We start from the raw sequence: 22,787 nt of genomic DNA, 5'->3' as shown, positions 1-22,787 counted from the left end.
TTGGAAGGAGAATTGGGTATAGAGGGCTTTCTGAGTCATTGCCTTTGGATTTCTGACAAGGAAACATAGGATCTTGGGTACACAGCTGTGCTGGGAGTGGGGGACTTAACTTCCCACCAGCTGTAGGCTGATGAATAACAGGGTTGTAGGAGAGTTCTGATGCCATGTTTCTCTCCAGAGCCAAATGTAGCACCACTGAACGTTCCAGACCTTGGCAAGCCATTGTCAACCTGGAGGGGAAAATATGAGGTAGAACATAATGTGGAAATACTGATTGCCCACTAAGAAAAAAATAATTCTGCAAATAGTCTTTCTCTAATACCAAGATTGTAGGAAAATACAGTGTCCTTTTATAAAATATTTTGTATAGAAAGCTAAAACCATTTAAGGACATGTTCCTTATGTAATGCTGTTTATTTATTGTTGAGGCAGTACTTAACTTTTTATTTTTTGATAGAAGATAAAACATGGAATTCTCTCCTTACTGAGCCTGTTTCCTAGGGATGCAGAGCTACTTACATACAATTCCCACAGTAACTTTTCAATAGGAACACATCTTGTGATTCATACATTCAATCCTTTCTGACAGTCATAAGAATTATAATATTTCTCAAAGTTAATATATGGCCATGTTTATTTTCACTCCATTATTACTTCATGCATTTGGGCTACTGTTTTGTTTGGTCATTTTTACTTATAAAAAATATAGTCAATAATATTCTAATAACTATGTATGGTGTCTGATGGGTATAAGATTTATTAGTATGATCACTTAGTAAGTTATGTAATGTCTAATCATTGGGGGTATACATTTGAAAATAAAATGATATTGTATGTCAACTATGATTGAAAATGTAAAAATTATTTAAATTTAAAAATTCTAAATTCTTGATTTTTTACCTGAAGGTATATAAGTGAAATAAGTGTTAAATATTTAAAAATTATATCTAATCTCATTTTTTTTATAAAATATATTTTTAATGTTACACATAGACCTCCACTAAAATACCACCATTTGATTCATCCAAGTGTTTACAGTTATTAGACGAGCAAATTTACCAGTAGTTTTAAGCCTAATTTTAGTGTGTTTATTGATAAATGTGAAAGGTCACAAAATTTTATTTCTGTGAAACTGCACTTAAAACATTTTTTTATTTAACTTATTGGGATGCTATTGGTTAATAAAATTATATAGATTTCAGCTGCACAGTTCTACAGTACACCATCTGTATATTGCATTGTGTATTCAACACCCCAAGTCAAGTCTCCCTCCATCACCATCTATCCCCCCACCTCATCCACCCCCCCACCGCCTTTCCCTCCTGCACCCAGCAGAAGAAACAGTCCCTAATAACCACATACTAATTTCACTCTATTACACACTCATTCATTACAGGTTCAGGAGCATCAATATTTGTTACAGATTTTAATGGAAGCGTGAAAGAGTGCATTCCCATATATATTATAAAATCTTCAAAAAATGTTTACAATTCTGTTTTGTTTCAACCAAGGGCATACAAGTATTTTTGCTCTTTGTTACTTACAGCCTATTTTTAGTCGCTTGTCCATTAAGTCTGCAAATGTTTCTTTGATAAGTAATAGTTCTGGTGCTCGAAGTTTACATTGTTTTGCCATTAGTGCTTATGGCTGACTGTCTCAGTGATTTAAGTTCAGTTCTGACCCAATTAATAGGAGAAAGGCCAGTAAACAGTAAAAAGAATCTATGGAGAGAGAGAGAGAGAGATGCTTTAGGAAGAATTTGCAGATGCTTAGAACAGTTTAGACAAAGAATAGAGAACCTCCATTCTGGATCTCACTCCTGGACAGGCATCAAGCTGAGACTGAGCAGCTGCTGGAAGATGCAATCATAGAGGAATATAGAACCAGATGGAGTAGCAAATACTGAATTAGAAAACATCTAATATCTCTTTCAACCCTATACTGCTTTGGTTCCATGATCTGGTTAGAGATCTACAGGGGCTAGCTGTCTCAGATAATTTATAAGCTACAACATATCAGCCAACTCACAAATGGATTCTGACGAGGCCAAGAATGAGGATTCAACTTCTAATCAAAAATGGATTAACCTTTCAAGGTACTTTCTCTAGAAAAACATGGTGGGCAGTCGGAGCTCATGACTGACTGCCACTCATGTGATTTTGGTTTTTAATCCTTGGTTCCAAATTCAAAAACTCCTTCACAACTGTTTTTCCTTGGTTCCAAATTCAAAAACTCCTTCACAACTGTTTTCAGATTCCTGAGCTGTTGGTTCTCTACTCTAGGCAGAAGGCAATGGAATTGTTAAGAGTTTTGGGCCCTGGCCGGTTGGCTCAGTGGTAGAGCGTCAGCCTGGCGTGCAAGGGGTCCTGGGTTCGATTCCCGGTCAGGGCACACAGGAGAAGCGCCCATCTGCTTCTCCACCCCTCCCCCTCTCCTTCCTCTCTGTCTCCCTCTTCCCCTCCCGCAGCGAGGTTCCATTGGAGCAAAGATGGCCTGGGCGCTGGGGATGGCTCCTTGGCCTCTGCCCCAGGCGCTAGAGTGGCTCTGGTCGCAACAGAGCGACGCCCCGGAGGGGCAGAGCATCGCCCCCTGGTGGGCAGAGCGTCGCCCCCTGGTGGGCGTGCCAGGTGGATCCCGGTCGGGTGCATGTGAGAGTCTGTCTGACTGTCTCTCCCCTTTTCCAGCTTCGGAAAAATACAAAAAAAAAAAAAAAAAAATAGTTTTGTCTGAACTCGGCAGGGATCCAAAATCTATTTTAAATCTCTGTTCAGAAGCCTTGATATAACTTGATTTTATTGTTCAATGTAAGATACCCACCTGGAGGTGTTTCTGGACAGGTGATTGTCAATAGCAGTTTGAAAATGTCCCAGGGTAAACTGTAGCAACTTCTAGGAAGCTGCTAAAGGAAGATATTGAGTATAATTATTTTAAAATAAGGCCCAGCTTGATAGCAGATGAAAGGATGTGTTGGTAGAGGTTTCTGGTTCTCTGCTATTTAATTGAACACCAGACAGTCCTGAAATGGTTTACTTACCATGCTGGAAGGGACATCTGCCCTTTCAACATTCTTTCCTCTTTTTAAAAAATTCATTCTGTGTGCAGATCCCGCAAGATAAGATGCAAAGCAGTGAGAGAACATAACCCGGCATGGACTTATCTCCTGCTATAGGTGGAAAGAGGACGGACATGGGCGACCAGATCTGGGCTTTCGGGGGATCACAGAGAGAAAGCCTCCAGTGAGCAGGACACAGACACTCCGCTGGCACACTGTGCTCAAGCCTCAGGGGCAGGACTTTTTTACATTTCATTTATTCGGTTTTTCCAAAACAGTTATTGTGAAGCATGTGTCAGGATCTATTTTAGATGCTGGAGCTGCAAAGGGGAGGAAGAAATAGTCTTTCATGCCATCGATTTACACTAGAAATTAATTATTTTAATCAAGGTCCAATCATAAAATAAGGGCCAGTTGAAATGACTTCTGTTAAAGATTAGTAGAGACATACTGTATTATATCTAGGTTATGATCAGGTGGAATCTCACATTTACATTGCTGGAAAGAAATTAAAGCAATTTATTACTGTTATTATTCAATCAGGCCTCAGGGGAGAAAGGCTGACGGAGTGGTGGTGCTTTTCTGCCTTGCAATGGAAAACCCTTTATATATATATATATATATATATATATATATATATATATATATATATATGAGTAACAAATGACTAGTTAAATTATAGTTCATCATAAAAATCAATGAGTCCACACAGTGAGTGTTTTAAGTGACTGGGTTTACACTGAACCATTTAAAAAATGTTAATAAAGATAGTATAAGATACAAAGGTAGAACATTGCATAATTTTAAGGGTCTCCTCTGTAGTATGATTTAGGATTTACATTCTTACTGTCTTTCGGTAGAGTATCTTGCAGACATTCACAGTCTTCACTTCCATTCTCACCTAATAGATCCTGTGTAACCGAATCTTGTCTTTCTACCCATGTCAACGCATTCTCTTCGTGCTAAGGTTTGAGACCTACTAACTACTATTTAGAACTGAGTCTCTAGTTTTTGCTATGATGTGATTGTCCAGGACTGAATAAAAACAGAATATGGGGCTAATAATAGTAACAAAACAACGGTATATCCTGACCTGTGGCAGTGCAGTGGATAAAGTGTCAACCTGGAAACGCTGAGGTCGCTGGTTCAAAACCCTGGGCTTGCCTGGTCAAGGCACATATGGGAGTTGATGCTTTCTGCTCCTCCCCACTTTTCTCTCTCTCTCTCTCTCTCTCTCTCTCTCTCCCCTCTCTATAATGAATAAATAAAATCTTTAAAAAAAAACCAACAGTATATTATTTTTGAAGAGGGTAAAGGGGGGATAAATGGTGATGGAAAGAGACTTGACTTGGGGTGTTGAACACATAAGACAATATATAGATGATGTGTTATAGAATTGCACACCTGCACTGGCCAGATAGCTCAGATGGTTTGAGCATCATCCCAAACCATAGAAGTTGCCAGTTCAATCCCCAGTCACAGTACAAACAGGATCAGATCAATGTTCCTGCCCTCCCTTCTTCCTCCCTTTCTCTCTCTTTAAAATCAATAAAATAAATACTTTTTAAAAAAGAATCACACAACCCTGGCCAGTTGGCTCAGTGGTAGAACATTGGCCCAGCATGTAGAAGTCCTGGGTTCGATTCCTAGTCAGGGCACACAGGAGAAGCACCCATCTACTTCTCCACCCTTCCCCTTCCCCGTCTCCTTTCTATTTCTCTCTTCCCCTCCCACAGCCAAGGCTCCATTGGAGCAAAGTTGGCCCAGGTGCTGAGGATGGCTCCATGGCCTCTACCTCAGGCGCTAGAATGGCTCCCATTGCAATGAAGAAACGGCCCAAGTGGGCAGAGCATTGCTCCTTGGTGGGCATGCCGGGTGGATCCTGGTCGGGCGCATGCAGGAATCTGTCTGACTGCCTCCCTGCTTCTAACTTCGAAAAAATACAAAAATAAGAATCACACACCTGAAACCTATATAGTTTTATTAGCCAATGTCACCCCAATAAATTATATATATATATATATACACACATTTGTGTGTGTATATGTGTGTGAGTGTGTGACGCATGCATGAGTGCATGTGCACACACACACACAACATTTTTTAGCACTTACTACTTACCAGGAATGGATTAATCGCCTTACTTGGATCTTTTTATTCTATACTCACTGCATTTCTATTTTTTCTTTCAGCTTCTTTGTAACTCTTAGTACTTTTAAAAATTAAAAATTTTTTTTCAGTCACAGGTGACATTCAATATTTTATCAATTTCAGGTGTACAACATAGTTATTAGACATTAATATAACTGAGTGGTAGTCAACCTGGTCCCTACTGCCCACTAGTGAGCATTCCAGCTTTCATGGTGGGTGGTAGTGGAACAACCAAAGTATAAATAAAAAGATAGATTTAACTATAGTAAGTTGTTTTATAAAGATTTATTCTGCCAAACTTAGCAAAAATCCGACATAAAGTACTTGGTAAGTAATTATTATTGTATGCTTTAGCTTGCTGTAACTCTGCTTTATAAACTTTATAAAGTAAAGTTACTTCCCTACTTTATAAACCACCATTACTGTAGAACCGGTGAGTGGTTAGAAAATTTTACTACTAACAGAGATACAAAAGTGGGCGGTAGATATAAAAAGGTTGACTACCCCTGATATAACTTATGAAGTAATCACACAAATATTTCCAGTACCCCTCTGTCGCCATGCATAGTTGTTATAATATTATTGACTATATTCCCTCTGTTGTACCTTATATCCTTCTGACTGTATTTATGACTGTCAATTTGTACTTCTTAAAATAAATTTAAAATAAAACTATCAGTACATTATTATGTCTTATTTTTAGATCAGAAAATGGTTTAGGAAAGGTAATGTCAGCATTCATAACATCAAATGTATTGTCAGAGTTCAGATTGGAGCTAACATTTCTCTGACCAGAGGCCCTGTTTGATGTACTGTAATATTGTGTTATTATTAGAGGTATTACTCCAAGATGATTCATGTTTCCGGTGAGAAGAGGGAATAACGTGGTGCCAGTTGTCTAGAAATGAGCCTGGGGAACGAAAGCACCCAGCTCATCCCTCTCATCCAGAAGGGGTGTCCATGGGGAAGAGATGGGAATGCAGGTGTCTGCTATTCGTCCGAGGGAAACAGTGTATAGTACAGAAATTGCTTGAAAGAAGGAAGAAATTTGAAGGCATAAGGGAGGAATTGATACTAATGGATTGAAAGTCTACAAAGAGCCAATTTAAAAAAAAAAGCTATTGACAAGATGTGCAGGAGAAGAGGAAGCAATGAGAGTTAGGTGTAAGTTGAATAGCAGGGCAAGTTCAGGTAGTTGTATTGATGGCGCTCCACTCCCCTGCCCCCGACACCCCGGGGGAACAGGTATGCACAGTGTGGATAAGGAAGCTGTGGTCTAGAGATTTCAGAGGTCCATGGGATCATTCAGTGAAGGGTTTTCTTATAGTTCTTGAGAAAGTCATCATGGGGGATGACTGAGAGCGAAGTTTATGTCCATGAACTCCTACTCTGCCCAAGCTCAGTCTTGACGTTCTGGAGGAAATGTGTGAGACGGTGACAGGTTAGGGTCACTGCCCAATTTCAAAGGTAGTTCACAGATTGCTGAGTTCCTTTGGGATCCTTGAGAGGTTCCTTTGGAAGTCAGGTTCAGAACCCCAAATATAGAGCTTGCATCAGTATAAGAGTAGCTTGTGATAAATGTTGGCAAGGAAGCAAATGTATTTTTACCCAGGTTATTAGTCTCTTCTATGCTCTACTAACTTTCTTGGCAAAATTAATTTTAGAAAGCTAATGGCAGTGCTATTTCCTAGACTCCAGAGAATACCTTTGTCCTCTTCCACTCCAGTCAGCCATTAATGGGACACTAATATAATTTGACATAAAGGGACATAACTGAATTACTTGGGTTTTCTTTCATCTCTGTGTACTTTTTCTCCCCCATGTTCTACTTGTCTGTTTTCATGTTATGGCTCACCCTATAGAATACCAGGTGAGGAAGACCCAGAAGAATGGTGACACCAGCCAGGCTAGACAGTGTTCCTCCAGAAGGGCCCAACAGCTTGTCACAAGTGTCTAAGGAGGTTCCTTAAACCTCTTCCGAGACGGGGCATTAGCAGATGCTATGATGTATTAGGCAGAACCTTGTATAAGAGCAGAATCTTCAGAATAATAATTATACCGATAATAGCTAACATCTATTGAACACTTGCAATGTGCTCACAATTTTCTAAGCACAAAACCTGTATTGACTCATTTAATTCTTATAATATCCCTAGGAGGTGAATACCATTATTACCTCTTTACCCACGACGAAACTGAAGCACAGAGTTTCCTGAGTAACCAGCAAGTGCAAGAACTCTCCTTCAAGTCCAGGCAATCTGACTTGGAGTCTTGAGTTCCCACTTTGCTGAGCTGCCTCTTTTAGCTATTATACCAGGGCCCAGAATAATTCAAAGGTTTTTTTCCATTATGGGCTCTGTGATCAAATGCTTTCCAGTTTGCTGATGGGCCGTACCTATGGCAACATTTGATAGCAGACTATCAAGGGACCCTGATCTGAAATCTGGGTTTAAGTGAGCTGCTGATGGTAGGAAAGGGGAATGGATGCATTGTTGTCAGGCAACGAGGGCTGAGAGCAAGACAGTGAATGTGCAGCAAAGTGGATGGGAGAGAGAGATAAGTAGCTGGGAAGAGTCTCTGTTTTCTTTCATCTTGCTTAGCTCATCATTCTGGAGATGAAATGACACATTAGGTGAATTCATGTGGGATCAGAAAGTTCTATTCAAATGAATGACCCATAAGTGAGAAATATTGGTGGGAAGCTGTGGGTCAGGAGGCAACATTGTGTGGTTGGAATTGGTGGGTACAGATGAGAGGCTGGAAGGTGGAAGGATGTGGATAGGGAACAGATGCTGCTGCGTTTGATGAAGGTGGTGCACACTTGTCAGCCCCTGGGGAGCTCCCTGGAGGAGAGGCACAGTGGCTGGTCTGTAGCCACTCTCTGAACCCGATTTCCCACTCTGTTGCTACTGCTGTGGCCAGGGCTTAGTTTGATAGCACCAGCCCTCTGGAGAAGACTAGAGCTCACTGCTAGTAGATCTGCTGTTATCACAAATATTGTATAGGTCGAGGTCTTTCAGCCTCCTTCCTCCCCGGTCTCCCCTGACAGTGTGATGGGCCACCACGTGCGACAGTTCCATCTTTGCTCTTATCTGCTACAGTTGCAGGAAAAGATTCACTCATTACAGCCTATGCAGGTCACTGGGATGAACTTGGAAATAAAAAGATCAGACCCCTCTTTATGTCAGGATAAGTGTTTAGTATGAACATTGTATGGTCACTCTGTTCATTGCTGAAAGTCTTTCCTATCTGCTCATATTTAATACCTAACTCTCAGTTATAATTTCTGTTTTTTACTCTTGTTCTGAGTTGTCATCATTCATTTACATATTGACACGCTTTTCAAATAATTATATTATTATTTTTTAAATGATGATACTCAATGTCAAATAATCCCCACATCCCATTATGTGGAAATAACTGCTGGGGACCAGATTGTTGAACATTTCTTCAGACATTTCTCTACATATGCACATTCCAAGGCGCCAGTTTGCATGAAGGAGATTATACCATAATTTTCCTTGACTTTTTGTCACCTGACAGTATGTTGATGTCAGACTTTTCCCTAGGTTAATGTAGAACTGCATGCTTGTGTGTAATATTTGCCCAGCGTTCTTCTGTTTGAATGTACCACAGTTGACTAAACTGCTTCTGTCGACTGTTCATTGTAAAGAGTCTGAGCACCACATTGAGATCATCTGACTTTGTCAATCCAGGCTCTGTGACTTTGCTGTCATACCCATGGGATTCTTGGCATCATGTGACATTAGGAACATGAAACCACTGAGTGAAGACTCCAAAGCTCTGCTCCCAGCTCTGCCACTTAGTAGCTATGTGACCATCAAATCACATTATCTTTCTGAACATCAGTTTTCCTACTGTGAATAATGGTGTGGGTGTGCGTGATATTTAAGGTCTGTTCTACTAATTTACAAACCTGCTGTCAAACCCTAGCTCCTGTCACCACTTGAATATTTATGTCAGTTTTGTCACTGCCTGTCTCCAGCACAATGCCCAGTACAAAGTAGACACCCAACAAACACGTTTTGACTGAATACACCAATGCAACTGTTGAATATGGCTTCTCAGCTTGCCCTCAGAAACATCCATCTTGTGGTTTAGGATTGGCTTAATTTTTATTTCAGTAAATCTCAGACATTTTTATCTGCCCACCATCTCTCTTTAGAATTTTTGCACTTATATCTAAATCTGTGTTTGTGTGTGTGTGTGTGTGTGTGTGTGTGTATTTGGGGGGAGAAAACTATGTATAGATGTATACATGTCTATATATGGGTGTATATGTGTTAGTATGTATTTTGGGGGGTTAGTAGAGTGGGAGTCTATATGTAGGAAGTTAACTGTTTTTTGCCCTAAAATATAGTCTTAGAGAAGAAAATTAAATTATTTTTTTCCTCTACCTCTTCCAGAATTTCAAAGAAATTAAATGCTTGTGTGTTTGTGTGTGTGTGTATGTGTGTGTTTGAGGTAGAAGTAGCAGTATTCTGACAGTATTTTAAAAGTATCAATTCTTCCATCTAGCCTTTCTTCTTTCTTTCTTCCTTCCCTCTCTCCTTCCCTCCTTCCCTCCCTTCTCTTTCTTTCCTTCTTTCTTTCTTTCTCTCTCTTTTTCTTTCTTTCTTTCTTTCTTTCTCTCTCTCTTTTTCTTTCTTTCTTTCTTTCTTTCTTTCTTTCTTTCTTTCTTTCTTTCTTTCTTTCTTTCTCTTTCTTTCTCTCTCTTTCTTTCTCTCCTCTTTCCTCTCCCTCCCTCCCTTTCTCTTCTTCCCTCCCTTCCTCTTCCTCCCTCTCTCCCTCTCTCCTTCCTTCTGTCCTTCCCTTTCTCCCACCCTTCCTTCCATCCTTCCACCATCCTTCCTTATTTCTTTCCTTTCCCTTCCTCCCTTCCTTTATTCCTTCTTTATTCCCTCCTCCCCTCACTCCCTTTCTTCTTTACTACCTCCTTTCCTCCCTCCCTTCCTTTCCTTTATTGAAATGAATTAAGGAGTAATGCTGTTCTTTCTACTTGACTCAGTGTTGACTTTTATCCCATATTATGAGAAAGGAGAATCAATCCTCCATTTGAGAAAATTATCTGAACCAATGACATCCAAGTATAAGATAATATTCAAGGACAAGTGGAGATTGTGTCATACTAACATATTGAAAGAAATGTACTGATCTGTAGTGGTGATGATGAAAACCAATGTGTTTTATTGAACAAATACTCATAATTAAACTGTTTTGAAAACATTACTTAAGAATACAGGTCAAGAAATTGTGAAGATGAACCAAATGCCTCAGGAAGTTTGGTGCTCCCCTCTTCCATATTGTTAAACACTCTGAACTAGTACGGATTGAATTCTTTTAAAATGAAATACATGCTTTGTTCCCTTCCCAACAGAAGTACATCCTGCATGTGTTAAATCTCTGTCTCCGTTTGGCAGCTCAGAAGCTCCATCACAGGCAGTCTCTGCTGGAGGACGTCTGGACCAGAGGGGCTCTCGGGACTAGTGAGGGGTCTAGAGCTGTTTCAGTCGCAGTCCTGTGCTTTTAGGGCGCTTGGCTTGCTTCTGATCATTTCCCTGTCTCTTCCGAGGGTCAGGCAGCCATGTTTGGTTGTCACGACGTATTCCCCTATCTCTTTACTGCTCTACGCCACCGCTCGCTGCTTTTAGGTCTGCTGCATGCAACTTACTGGGGAACAAACCCATGCTCTTTTGAGAATTTCCCCTAGATTAATAGCAGATATGATAGGAGTGGTCTCCAGATGCTTTCTCTGCTTATTTCCATGCCCTTAATCCCACTCTCAGAAACTTCAGGTTTTTGGAGAAGTGTTCTCCTGATAATTGCTGGTTTGACTGTGAACTTTTTCTTCTAAGCACGAAGAGAGGATGTCGCCTTCGGTCCCTGCAGGGGCACGTGACTCCCAGGTCCGCTCCGGTGTTCTTGTCTGACTGTGCGGTTCTTGTTTTGCAGTCCCCAGTCTGTCCCAGACCGCCTGAGGATCCGCGTGAACAAAGTCAGTTTGCAAGACTATGAAGGGTTCCACTATGACAAAGAGAAACTCCGGGAAGCCTGTAAGTTGGACATGCCTGATTGGTTTCCTGTGATCTGCCCACCTTCTGCTTCTTGACCCTTCTTGGTTTGATGGGTAGATCCGTCTTGTATCTGAAAACCCTGGTGAGAGGGATGAAGGGAAGGGATGTCACACGTGAACCCCGAGGAATGATATGTGGGCTGAAGAAAATGGAAATGGAAGAGGAAATGAAATCATTTCACTCATGATAACAAGAAAGCACAAAGTTGGTGACACCACCTGGTCTAGTAACATCTAGAAAACTCTTGAGATAGCTTACCTGTCTTCCTGGAAGCTGGCATTGCCAAATACTGTCCTCATGCTTCATGCAGGTGTGACAGAGTTATCCATGAAGACACATCCGACACTTCTAGCTGTGATGTGATTGTATGATGTCACAGAAAGGCCCCGGGATACTCAGTGTAATGATAAATTGATTCATGGATGGTGTGTTATTGTTTCTAAAATGTTAGGTTAAGTTAATGTATGAATTACTTCTCCATGTTTCTATTTTCTAGGCACTTCTTTAAATATACAGCTGATTTTCAGGTCACCCCAACTGTCCTTCAGTATTTATTGGACACTTTTTATATTCTAGTCACTGTTTTAGATCCCTGTGTCATGAGACATGAGAAAACTGGGTAAACTAGACCAGAAGATAAGGCCCCAGATGTGTTAGATGTTAGCGTCCTGGACTCCCCCCATAGTTACGGAGGCCAATAGTCAATTGCAATGAAGTCAGAGGAAATCAAGACTGGTGTCCAAGGACATGGGAGGGATGCCAACAGAAAGAAAGGCATTTTGTACAAAATCAGAGATTTATGCGCTAAAACACCGAACTGGCTCCAAGAGTGAATCTGCCCGGAGTTGCGGAAGACACAGTTAAAAAGGGCAGGGATGGAGTGGGGGAGCATCTCTAAGACAATGCCTTTTGAGCTCTAGTTCCTGAACCTGTGGTCTGGTGTGGGGTTTTGTGGATGGAAATCCTGAAATCTAAGGACCCTCTCGGGTGGATGCAGGGACTTTTGGATCTGGAGGTGACAGTGAGCAAGGACCCAGTTCTGTGTTGTTCCTGTTACATAGCAGGGAACTCTGTGAGATCACTGCCCTCTCAGTTCTCTCTGCTGCTTCAACTTCCTCCGCCCACTTAGTTCTGTACCATAAACGTCAGTACCCCTTAGTTCCGCCCCACCCTTATCACTCTACCCTTCACTCTCGTTTCCTTTGCTAGGAAAGTTGGAGATGGAGGAGGTATAATTCCCTGCATTGCTCCTTTTTGTCAATGACAGATTGCATTTTTTACTGTCAGTGAGATTGTAAGTGAGAGACTAGCACAAAATCTAATCCAATCCAGAATGTGATGGGCATATATGTTTGCAATGGGAGGTCTGGCTGTGAGGTAAACGAAACTGACTTTCAGAGGTTGCTAATTGTAAAGAATAGTGTTTCATGTTCTTTCTCGATTCAAACTTCTAAACAAATAGATTATGAGTACTGTATTGAAAATTAAACAAGAGAATGGATCTCAAGGGAGTGCTGTTAGGCAGTTTACCATTAACTCTGAAGGAAGTCAATCGGCAATGAGGAAACATTTGAAATTTTTGGCTTCTCTGTGGATTTTAACGATCTGTTCTATCTTTTCTATGCATTATCTGTTCATCGTCGGCATAAATAGTTATGACTTGAGTTTTTACAAGAGAATGACATTTCTTGGCAGGAGCTTTAGTCTCATATCTTAACACGATAAAACTTCTGTGTGAGAAAATTTCCTATATCAAATTGAGGGGAGGTGATTTGGTATAACTATAGATCCAACAATTCAGCAGTTGTCATTGAGACCCAAAAGAACAAAGAAACACTCCATGGAGGGATCAAAGAGTTATCTCATTCTAAAGATTTGGGTTTAAAGAACACAATCTGGCCTGACCAGGTAGTTGTGCAGTGGATAGAGCATTGTTGGACTGGGATGTAGAGGACCCAGGTTCAAAATCCTGAGGTCGCCAGCTTGAGCACAGGCACATCAGGTTTGAGCGCGGGGTCACTGGCTTGAGTGTGGGATCATTGATACGACCCCATGGTCGCTAGCTTGAGCCCCAAGGTCGCTGGCTTGAGTGAAGGGCCACTCGCTCTGCTGTACCCCCCCCCCCCCCGCTGCCACAGCACATATGAGAAAGCAATCAGTGAACTAAGGTGCCACAATGAAGAATTGATGCTTCTCATCTCTCTCCCTTCCTGTCTGTCTGTCCCTATCTGTCCCTCTCTCTGACTCTCTCTCCATCTCTGTCAAAAAACAAAAACAAATCTGTTCATTAGAAGTAAAAGTGGCCAGCTCATTCACTCTGCTTTTAATATATGGTGATGATGCTTCTAGCCCAGGGGTTGGGAACCTTTTTGGCTGAGAGAGCCATGAGTGCCACATATTTTAAAATGTAATTCCATGAGAGCCATATAATGACCTATGTGCATTACGCATTATCCAATAAAAATTTGGTGTTGTCCCAGAGGACAGCTGTGATTGGCTCCAGCCACCCACAACCATGAACATGAGCAGTAGGAAATGAATGGATTGTAATACATGAGAATGTTTTATATTTTTAACGTTATTATTATTTTTATTAAAAATTTGTCTGCGAGCCAGATGCAGCCATCAAAAGAGTCACGTCTGGCTTGCGAGCCATAGGTTCCCGACTCCTGTTCTAGCCCATGGTGGCACAGGAAAGCTTGTCCTTTGGGGTTATTACTTGTTTCTTACTGTTTTGCTCCGCTTCTCTTGCGATTAACTACAGATTCCTGGGAGGGTTGGCAGAGGTCAAGTTGAGTATAAAGGCAAAAACCAGTTCAAATTCATGGGAAACGTACATGCCAAAATAGGCATCCTATTTTAGAAGCATTAAATCAATGAAACTCATAGAACACATCTAGATAAAAGGGATTTTAGGAATGTACTGATCTGCATCCTAAATTCTTTTTTATTTATTTATTTATTTATTTATTTATTCATTTTTTGAGAGAAGAGAGAGAGAGAGAGAGAGGAGAGACAGAGAGAGAGAAGGGGGGGAGGAGCTGGAAGCATCAACTCCCATATGTGCCTTGACCAGGCAAGCCCAGGGTTTCGAACCGGCGACCTCAGCATTTCCAGGTCAATGCTTTATCCACTGCGCTACCACAGGTCAGGCTGATCTGCATCCTAGAAGCAAAAAGGGAGTGAATACTCTTAGGTCATTTATTTATTGTCGACATTCCAAGTCTGAACTAGAGCACTACTTACTTACTGTACATTACTGAGTTTAAAATATTAGTTTCCTTTCTTGATGATATACCAAGAGATTCATCTAGGCATCGTGGGCTGTTTACCATCACTGTTTAATGGAATCTTGTTCTTGTGTCTGGGTCATGATTTATATTACCTTGCCAATTGAATATTTGTTGTCTAACAAAGCCCTACTTCCCATCTGGAAGGCAGGACTCCTTGCTAATTACAGGGCGGCAGTCCTTTTAATTGCCTTGTTTATTTTAGCATATAAAAGGATGACTGTGCTACTTCAAATACATTTCATTCTCCTTTCATTTAGCCCCAACTCACCTGGGGGCATTTACCCTAAAATAATAGCACAAGAAGATGAGTCTTTGCCTGTTCCTCCCTGAGCTCTTGCTGGTAAATTTCAGACTTATAACAATTAGAGTCTGATTCAGTGGTTTTATGAATTACCAACCCTCGAGAAAATGGTTATGATGGCCAAGGGATGAAAATCTATTCAACTTAAGAGGTGGACCTTACAGAGAAAGTAGCCATGTTAAAAATTTTTTTTCCCTTAAATTTACAGTAATGACAGTAGAGACTCACTCTTATAATCTGAATGAAGTATATAGAACAGGATCTATTATAAAGTATGTAATCATATAGTTGTTGGGCCCAAGACACGCTGCCGCAATATCTCTCCATAGCATATTGATTATTTTGGATTCAAGTTACTTACTTAAGAATGGCCAGTGAAAGAAATTCCCTGACCTCTCTGTCCCCCTAAAAGTAGAAGATAAATCTTCCATGTTAAGGGTACTATTTTTGAACCTGGAGGCAGAATTCTCTTATTGTAAGATATAAAGAACTCAGAGCCAAGGAGTAGGTATAACAAACCTTGTTGCTTCTTTATGAATTTGCTACCCATGCCCCAATTCTGTTTAGGTTCCTCACTAATCAGCACCCAAACCTGCTTAGATTCCTCTCTGATGGATGCTAAGTTATTTGTCCTGTCAATTCTTCACCAGTGTATTGTATGTCTAAATAGTATTAAAAGGTGCCTGGTTTGAGTATTTCTTTGAGCATCATTTTGTGATTGGAGTATTATGTTATAACTGCCCATGCATACATATTAAATGGTTTCTCTCCTGCTAATCTAGCCTTGTGTCCATGTTATGATTTTATTATTAGTCCAGCTGTAAGAACTAAAAAAAAAAATTGTGGGGGGATTATTCTTTCCTTTCCCTGATTTAGTCTAGATGAAGGATAATTGGCTTTGAAAATCTGTTATCTTCCGTCACCATGTATTTGGCCCCCTTTACCCTTTATTATCCCCCACCCCCTTTTGACCTTGGGTAGCAGCCACACAATGAAAAATATAGATCACGTATCATGGAAATACACGCTTGAAACCTATTAACCAATGTCACGCCAATAAATTTAATAAATTTTTTTAAGAATTTGAAAAAAAAAAAAGCCTGCTATATTTCTAACTTGAAAAGAGTTTTCTTGATATATGACATATATTTTTATCTCTAGAATAACCTGATAGTGGCCAAGATTTAACTCTGTCCCATGTAAACTGTCTAAACTTTACTGCTGGCTTTGCCTTACTCTGCACGTTTGAGTTACTGGGATGATTCATACAAGTCTGGGGCTTGAAACACAAAAGCAAAACCTAGTTTAGAATGAATTGAAAACAGATGTAGCCTATAAAGGTAGGCGGGGACTAACTATTTTTGTATAGTGAATAGAATGTTCAACAACCGTCTTACATACATTGGCTCAGTATAATGGATAGCATCTGGATATTTATAATATATAATATCTAATACCAGTATGTTATTTTCTGATAAAGACTAATGATATTGTAATGGAATTTTCCTGTTTTTTTTCTTTTCCTGACTTCGTAGAAGAGTCAGAAAAGTTTGTGTTTGAACTCAGTTGCAACCTTGACAAAGTAATTTCTCTAGTGACCGAATACTTCACCTCTTAAATGAGAAGACAGTTGCAGCCTCATACGGTGCTGGGGGTTAAATGTAATCTTGGACATGAAACTCCTGGTGCAAAAATCCAGCCCATGAGCATGCTCTCCAAGATTGGTAGCTAGGATTGTTGTGGTTGCTGTTGCTAGACACACTGCTGTCATAGCGTGCCTTTATCTCAGGCCCAGTATCCAAGCTCAGGGCAGCTGACCTCTTCAACTCATACCTCTCACTTCATAGTGCACACACTGCCACCCACCATATCACTGTCGCACATTCAGAAATAGAATAGAAAATGCTGGTAAATAACACAGAAAGGGTGTGGGAAGGAAATATAATTAATCATTCAATTCACTTTTATTGTGTCTACTAGTTCAGAGACTGCTATGACGGCAAGATGTTTAAACCTACGAGACTTGTAAACACTGAATGCCCGTACCTGGTGATTTGGGCAGATATCTGCAAATTCCCTTTCTTAAGTCTTAATACAGTCTCATACTTGCATCATCTGGTAGCCAAAATGATGGGCCCATTCGTTCACTGATGCATCCATGCCTTCAGAAACTGTATGTGCATCAGTTCTGTGCCAGATACCACATTCGATGCTAGGCAGTAAAGGTTGAAAACATTATCATTTATTCAGTACATATTTATTGAGTGCTTACTCTGAACATACAGTGGTGAACAGAAACTAAAACCCCTCAAACAGAAATAGTCTCAGATTTGCTGGGGTATGCTTATCATGTGCCGAGGACTGTGAGAGAACTACAGAAACACCACCTGTTTTCCTACCAAACTCCATTTGCAGAACTAAAGGAAAGGAATATATCAAATATATACACAAGAATGAGAAAAGCTAATCTAACCTCTAATTAGTTGGATGACCTTGGGCAATGCATTTTTCCTTTTCAAGCCTTATCTGCTTAATGCAGTGGTTAAATTAGGTATTTCCTAAGATGTACTATATCATAATAAATCCGTAGCCCTCTAGACATTGCATAGGGTTTAATTTTTTCCTCCTGAAATGTTTCCTTAGTAAAGTTTTTAAAACTCCGGCATCACTCATTGTAATGAGTATGAGCTTTAGAAAATGGTGTTAGTGCATTTTGCTTCATGCATTTGCTAGGAGCACTGATATATATATATATATATATATATATATATATATATATATATATATATATATATATATATATATATATATATATATATGTATGTATGTATTTCTATCAATTGCTTCATCTGAAATTGAATCTTTCCCCCTCATTTAACAAGTTGACAACCAAGCTGTTCAGGAGAGATTAGGCCTCTGTTTGGTAGCGGTTGGCATTCCATTTTGAAATCTGAGTTAAAGAATGTCAATCTGTCTTCTGAAGGCCATTGTCCATCCCATTGCAAGTGTGTTTATGTTTAGTCTTTTTTTCATGATGTGTCATTTACCCAGAGTTTTGTGCTTAGTTTCTTTTATAGTTTTTCCTCTATCTTTTTTCTGTGTGTATACATATATATGTGTGTGTGTATGTGTGTATGTTTTGTCTGTAATAAATATCTCATTTTTTAATTAAAAACAAAATAGTAAGTAAATATAATAATACTTAACCCATATTATACTGTTACAGTGAGTTAGGAAATTTCTTAACTTTTCTGCACATGTCATGTAATTTAATTCTTCCAACATCTTTGTATGAGACAGGTAGTATTCTTAGCCCCATTTTACATATTGAGCAACTGAGGCACAGAAACTTAAGGAAACTGTCCAAGGGCCTGACATTTGGAATACTTATTTACTCACCATGCTCTCTATGCCCACTGAGGAGTAGTTCTTATTTTCTTCTATAAAATACCTTTCATAATATATTTGTTTTTAAACCTTCTCCAATCCCATTTCAAATGCCTTTTTGTGTTTTGACTTTGTCCTAATTTGCTATACTCTGGTTTTTTGGGCAGGTTTCTCATTTTGGACCTCTCTCTACTCTCATATAAATAATCAGTTCATAAATTCAACAAATATTCATGGACTACTTGCCCCATTTCTGGTACTGTTTCAAATTATGGGGGTCTTAAAAGCATCCATGTCCACAGAGCTTTATTCCCATGGGAGAGGAAGACAAATAATATAATGGAACAGGAAGTATTACCAGGGAAATAAAGCAAAAGATGACCAACGATTCTAGCTTTGATAAGGCTATCGGGGGTGGGGGCTATCCAAAGAGATGACATGTAAGTAGAGACCTCAAAGGCAGAATGAGCACACACATGGATTTCTGGCGGAAGAGTGTCCCAGATAGAGGCAACAGCACATGCCAAGGCCATGTGATGCCACAGTCCTTGGAATGGTGAATGAACACCAAGGACGCTCACATGGCTGGAACGTGGCTGGTTGCAATGGGGGTGGAAATGATTTTGAGGTTGTAGGAAAGGACCAGCACACAGATGGGGCTTGGAGACCACAGAGATGGATTTGGTTTTATTTAGCGTGTCATGAGGAGGTTACTGGAATTCTTTGGAAAGATGTCTAATGGCATGAGTGCATTCTTTCTGAATTACTCTGGATGCTGATTGCAGAATTGGTGGTTGGGGTGTGAAGGTGGAAATAGGGGCATCGGTACAGGCTAATATGCTCTGGTGAGTGGGAGAGGTTGGGGCACTTGGCAGCAGTAGCAGCGTTGGGGAGAAACAGATGGTTTCTGGATTTGGAGATAATACTGGTAGCGTCAGATGATGCATTAGCCGTACTCTGTAAGGGGAAAGGCAACTGGAGGATGCCTCGCTCTGAGGTTCTGGCCTCAACAACGTGGTGAACAGAGGAAGGGGAGGTGTAGAGTACCCAAAGGAAATCAAAGGAAGCACAGAGTGAGATAGAAAAAGAAAAAAAGATCTAGAAGCTTGTTGGTTGGAAGCTAAGAGAAGAAAAGTGTTGTATAAAAGGGATGACAACTGTGTCAGACACTCTGGAGAGATGGAGTGAGGTGCATACTAAGATAGAAGATGGTTATTAGTGATATCACAAGAGGTTGTCTGGTGAATGGGGACAGAGGTGCTGGTGAATAGAGTGCTTTCACATGCAAATGGCAGCAGAGAAAGTAACCCTCACCCCCACCCCAGATTGCTGTGGAATCAAGGGGAGAGTTTTCTCTAATCTATAAAATACTATAGCTGTGTATGCTAATGTGTGCATGCTTATGGGACCAATCCACTTGGAGGGTAACTCGATTGAGAAGACAGAGGGCCAGCTGCAGGAGCAATGCCCCTGAGTAGGGGGAGATGGGGCTTGTGTTTGGGGGGGGCGGGGTCTCCAGAGTACAGGGAGGGAATGCAGAGGAGTGGGTACGGTGGCTGCAGATGGGGGTATTTGGGACAAGGGAGAAGCAGAAGTTCTATTCTAATGACTTTACTCTGTGAATAAGAAACATGCCTACTAGCCAATAGTAGGGAGGGAGGGCATCACTGTTCAGGAAGAGAGGAGAAAGTTTGAAAGTCAATTTGAAGAGCAAGACAATGAGTGGCCTTCTCTAAAGAACTGCTAAGCAGCGCTTTAGATATGAATCACAGAATTCATTAGCTTTCATAAGCACATAGACCAACTCCTCAGTTCCTGGGGGTCTTGACTTATAAATGAGTTCGCGCTCTGTCTTCTGACTTCAAAGATTCAGATGCTAAGGGGAATGGTAGGTTGAAAGATGACCTTATTTTTAATAGAACTTTCTTTGTTGTCTAATTCTATGATCCAAAGCCATGCTTTGTTTATAAGAAAATAAGAAGTGCCTTCAAAGCTGTGCTGCGTTAGATGTTAATGTTAGGTCTCAAGTGAGGAAATGAGCCTAAAGGGTTGATGATAATATTCAATCATTTTATTGTTAGAACTTAGTCCTTGGTAATGAGAACAATCAATTACAGGTATATCCTTCAGTCTCTTCCCAAAGGATTGTTTTTCCTTTTCTTTGGCTTATTCTATGCACTCACACAGACACACAGTAAGGACCAGTTCTTGTTGATGGTATGCTAGCCTGATTCAATTTTGTTGTCACCTTTCCAGGTTGACAATTCTGGGATGTCAACTCAGATAGTAGTTAGGTGTCTCTTTAAAGACTTCTTCCAAGAGTCTTATATATAAAATTGTTACATTATTTGTTGTGTTAATGTGAGAGTGACATCAGTCACTGCAGAGTCATGACATCATATTTATTAAATAGTAACACCTGGTATTTGCATGGTGCATCAGGGTTCACAGAAGGTTCTCGTGTACATGATCCACAGGCTTTATCACAAGAACACTTAAGAGTCATATAGCTATGGTGGGATTTTAATAAGAATTCTCATCTTATCTCTCATTTTTTTTGTAAAGACACAGCTCTGCATTTATAGAAATGTATTTTTAAAAAGAGTTGGCATCATCATTTTTGTTATTAATTGGGTTTCCTGGCAAACAGACTCTGACACTTTTGAGTTTTCCATGTGGGAGGTTCATTGGGGATTCTCCAAGAGACGACAACAGCTGTGAAGAGGGCAGACTGTGGGACGGGGTGGATGAAGAAACCGAGCTGGGATGCAGTCACGACAGAGGATGGCTGCAGGGACATTTAGATCTGGGATGGCCGCTTAGAGTTGTCTCAGTCAAGGTATGGAAGATTGGATATAGGTCACGCTGTCCCCTGGGAGGGACACGCCTTGAGTGAGAAAGCTTCCTTTCTGGAGAAGAAAGCCATGAGCAATCGGCAGAGCTAACACTGCCACCAGCTGAGGGGTTGAGTGCCTCAGTGCCATCATAGATCCGGGTGGGTCACTTCGGCTGCAAAAGCCCCATCTTGTCTATGTAACTCAGCACCTGATGCTTTAACCAATGCCAGGAAGGAAACACCCTCATGCCAGAATCCTGAGTCTGTTCATCCACTTCTTCATTTATAACTATTTTATTGAATACCTACTGTGTACCCAGCGCTGTTCTAGTTCCAGAGGATTAGACTCCTATGGTCACTAGCCTCCAAGTTTCTCTCTATATTCTTTGGCCTGATCTCCCTACTCTTTTAAAATCAGGAAATTGGAATACAAGTTAATGACTTCTTTTTAGAGGTGTCAGAGTTAGCTAAGTAAAGTACAACGTAAAATGTGAACAGTGACCTTTTCTTAAAAGTTCTTTTTGGCACGGTGTTGTCAAACCAAATATTCTCGGCTCGGAATTTGAGTAATTAAATCAGAAAACTAAATATAAGGCAGTCTAAATTCCGGGCTATGTCTAATCTAACAGTACAGTCAGAGAAAGCTCCAGATCCTTAACAAGATGGATATTTCTATACATGCTTTCAACTTATTTGTAAAGATATTAAACTGAGTGGACCCTAGGGCAGAAATATGTGCTAGGCTGAAAACAAACTCTTTGCAGATGGGCTCAGAAGCCCAATTTTGTGTGCTAATTACCTGGGTAAAAGCTGCAGGTCTTCCACAGATCACACTGGTGGAGAGCACTCTTTCTTAGTACTTAGTGGGCTCCCTGCGTCCCCGATTCTCTGCCGCTCGTTTGGAGTCACCAGTAAACAGAATTAGAGAGTTCCTGAGGTTATCAGATGCTAAGGGTGTGCTTGCTCAAAACTGCCCTGTTTCAGATATCTGTACAACAGCTGTCTGTGCATAATTTGTTTACTCTTTTTGCTTCCAGAAAGAGACTTGGGCTCCTTCAGCAGATTTGAGGAAATCTTTCTGTCATTAATTCTCAACATGTAGCCAATCAGTTCAGAAACTCAGAGTGGCATGACTAATGTGTCCCCAGCGTCTCACTGTTGGTGACCTTGCCCATCACCGTACAGTGTGATGGACAGTATGGTTTTAAAACTGTGCAAGAGATTTGAACCAGTGTCTCTTACCATCCTTCTGAGCATTAACTAAGCTTTGGGGACAGTTAGACATCTTTGCCTCATACTTAATGCCTCATCTGACTTTCACATGTACTTGGCAGGCCAGGCCATGTAGCCAAGATCCAATGTCACAGGCATGTGTTTGTTATCTCCCTCCCAAATACTAGGGCAGTGGCAGTAAATTGTCACTGGTAGTTCTGCCCTGTAGCTAGGATTTTGCAAATATTATCTTCTAGATGAGTATACCTGGAAAAAATTACATTATTTTTCCAACGTCCCTTGTCAAATACATTCTATAACCTCTCAGTCAAAAGCTTCTGTCACATTTAACACTGGGAAAGAACTCCAAGGAGTTTTATGTGTCATTTTGTTGTACGAGAATTTCATGGCATGTGACATTAGGAATCTGCTTTGAAATGGAAACTGTCCATCAAAAATA

At 40.5% G+C, this 22,787-nt stretch overlaps 1 protein-coding gene across 1 annotated transcript in view; it reads left to right on the top strand.

The window, feature by feature from the left end:
- DGKI (diacylglycerol kinase iota) overlaps positions 1 to 22,787 on the top strand; it is a 356,858-nt gene that overhangs the window by 238,050 nt on the left and 96,021 nt on the right. The window contains 1 exon segment of the mRNA XM_066362797.1: positions 11,177 to 11,277. Within this exon segment, the coding sequence (XP_066218894.1) occupies positions 11,177 to 11,277 (101 nt within the window).

The sequence above is a fragment of the Saccopteryx leptura genome, chromosome 2 (genome assembly GCF_036850995.1).
Source record: "Saccopteryx leptura isolate mSacLep1 chromosome 2, mSacLep1_pri_phased_curated, whole genome shotgun sequence".
Classification (NCBI taxonomy): Eukaryota; Metazoa; Chordata; class Mammalia; order Chiroptera; family Emballonuridae; genus Saccopteryx; species Saccopteryx leptura.
This window is presented reverse-complemented; position numbering and strand designations above follow the sequence as displayed.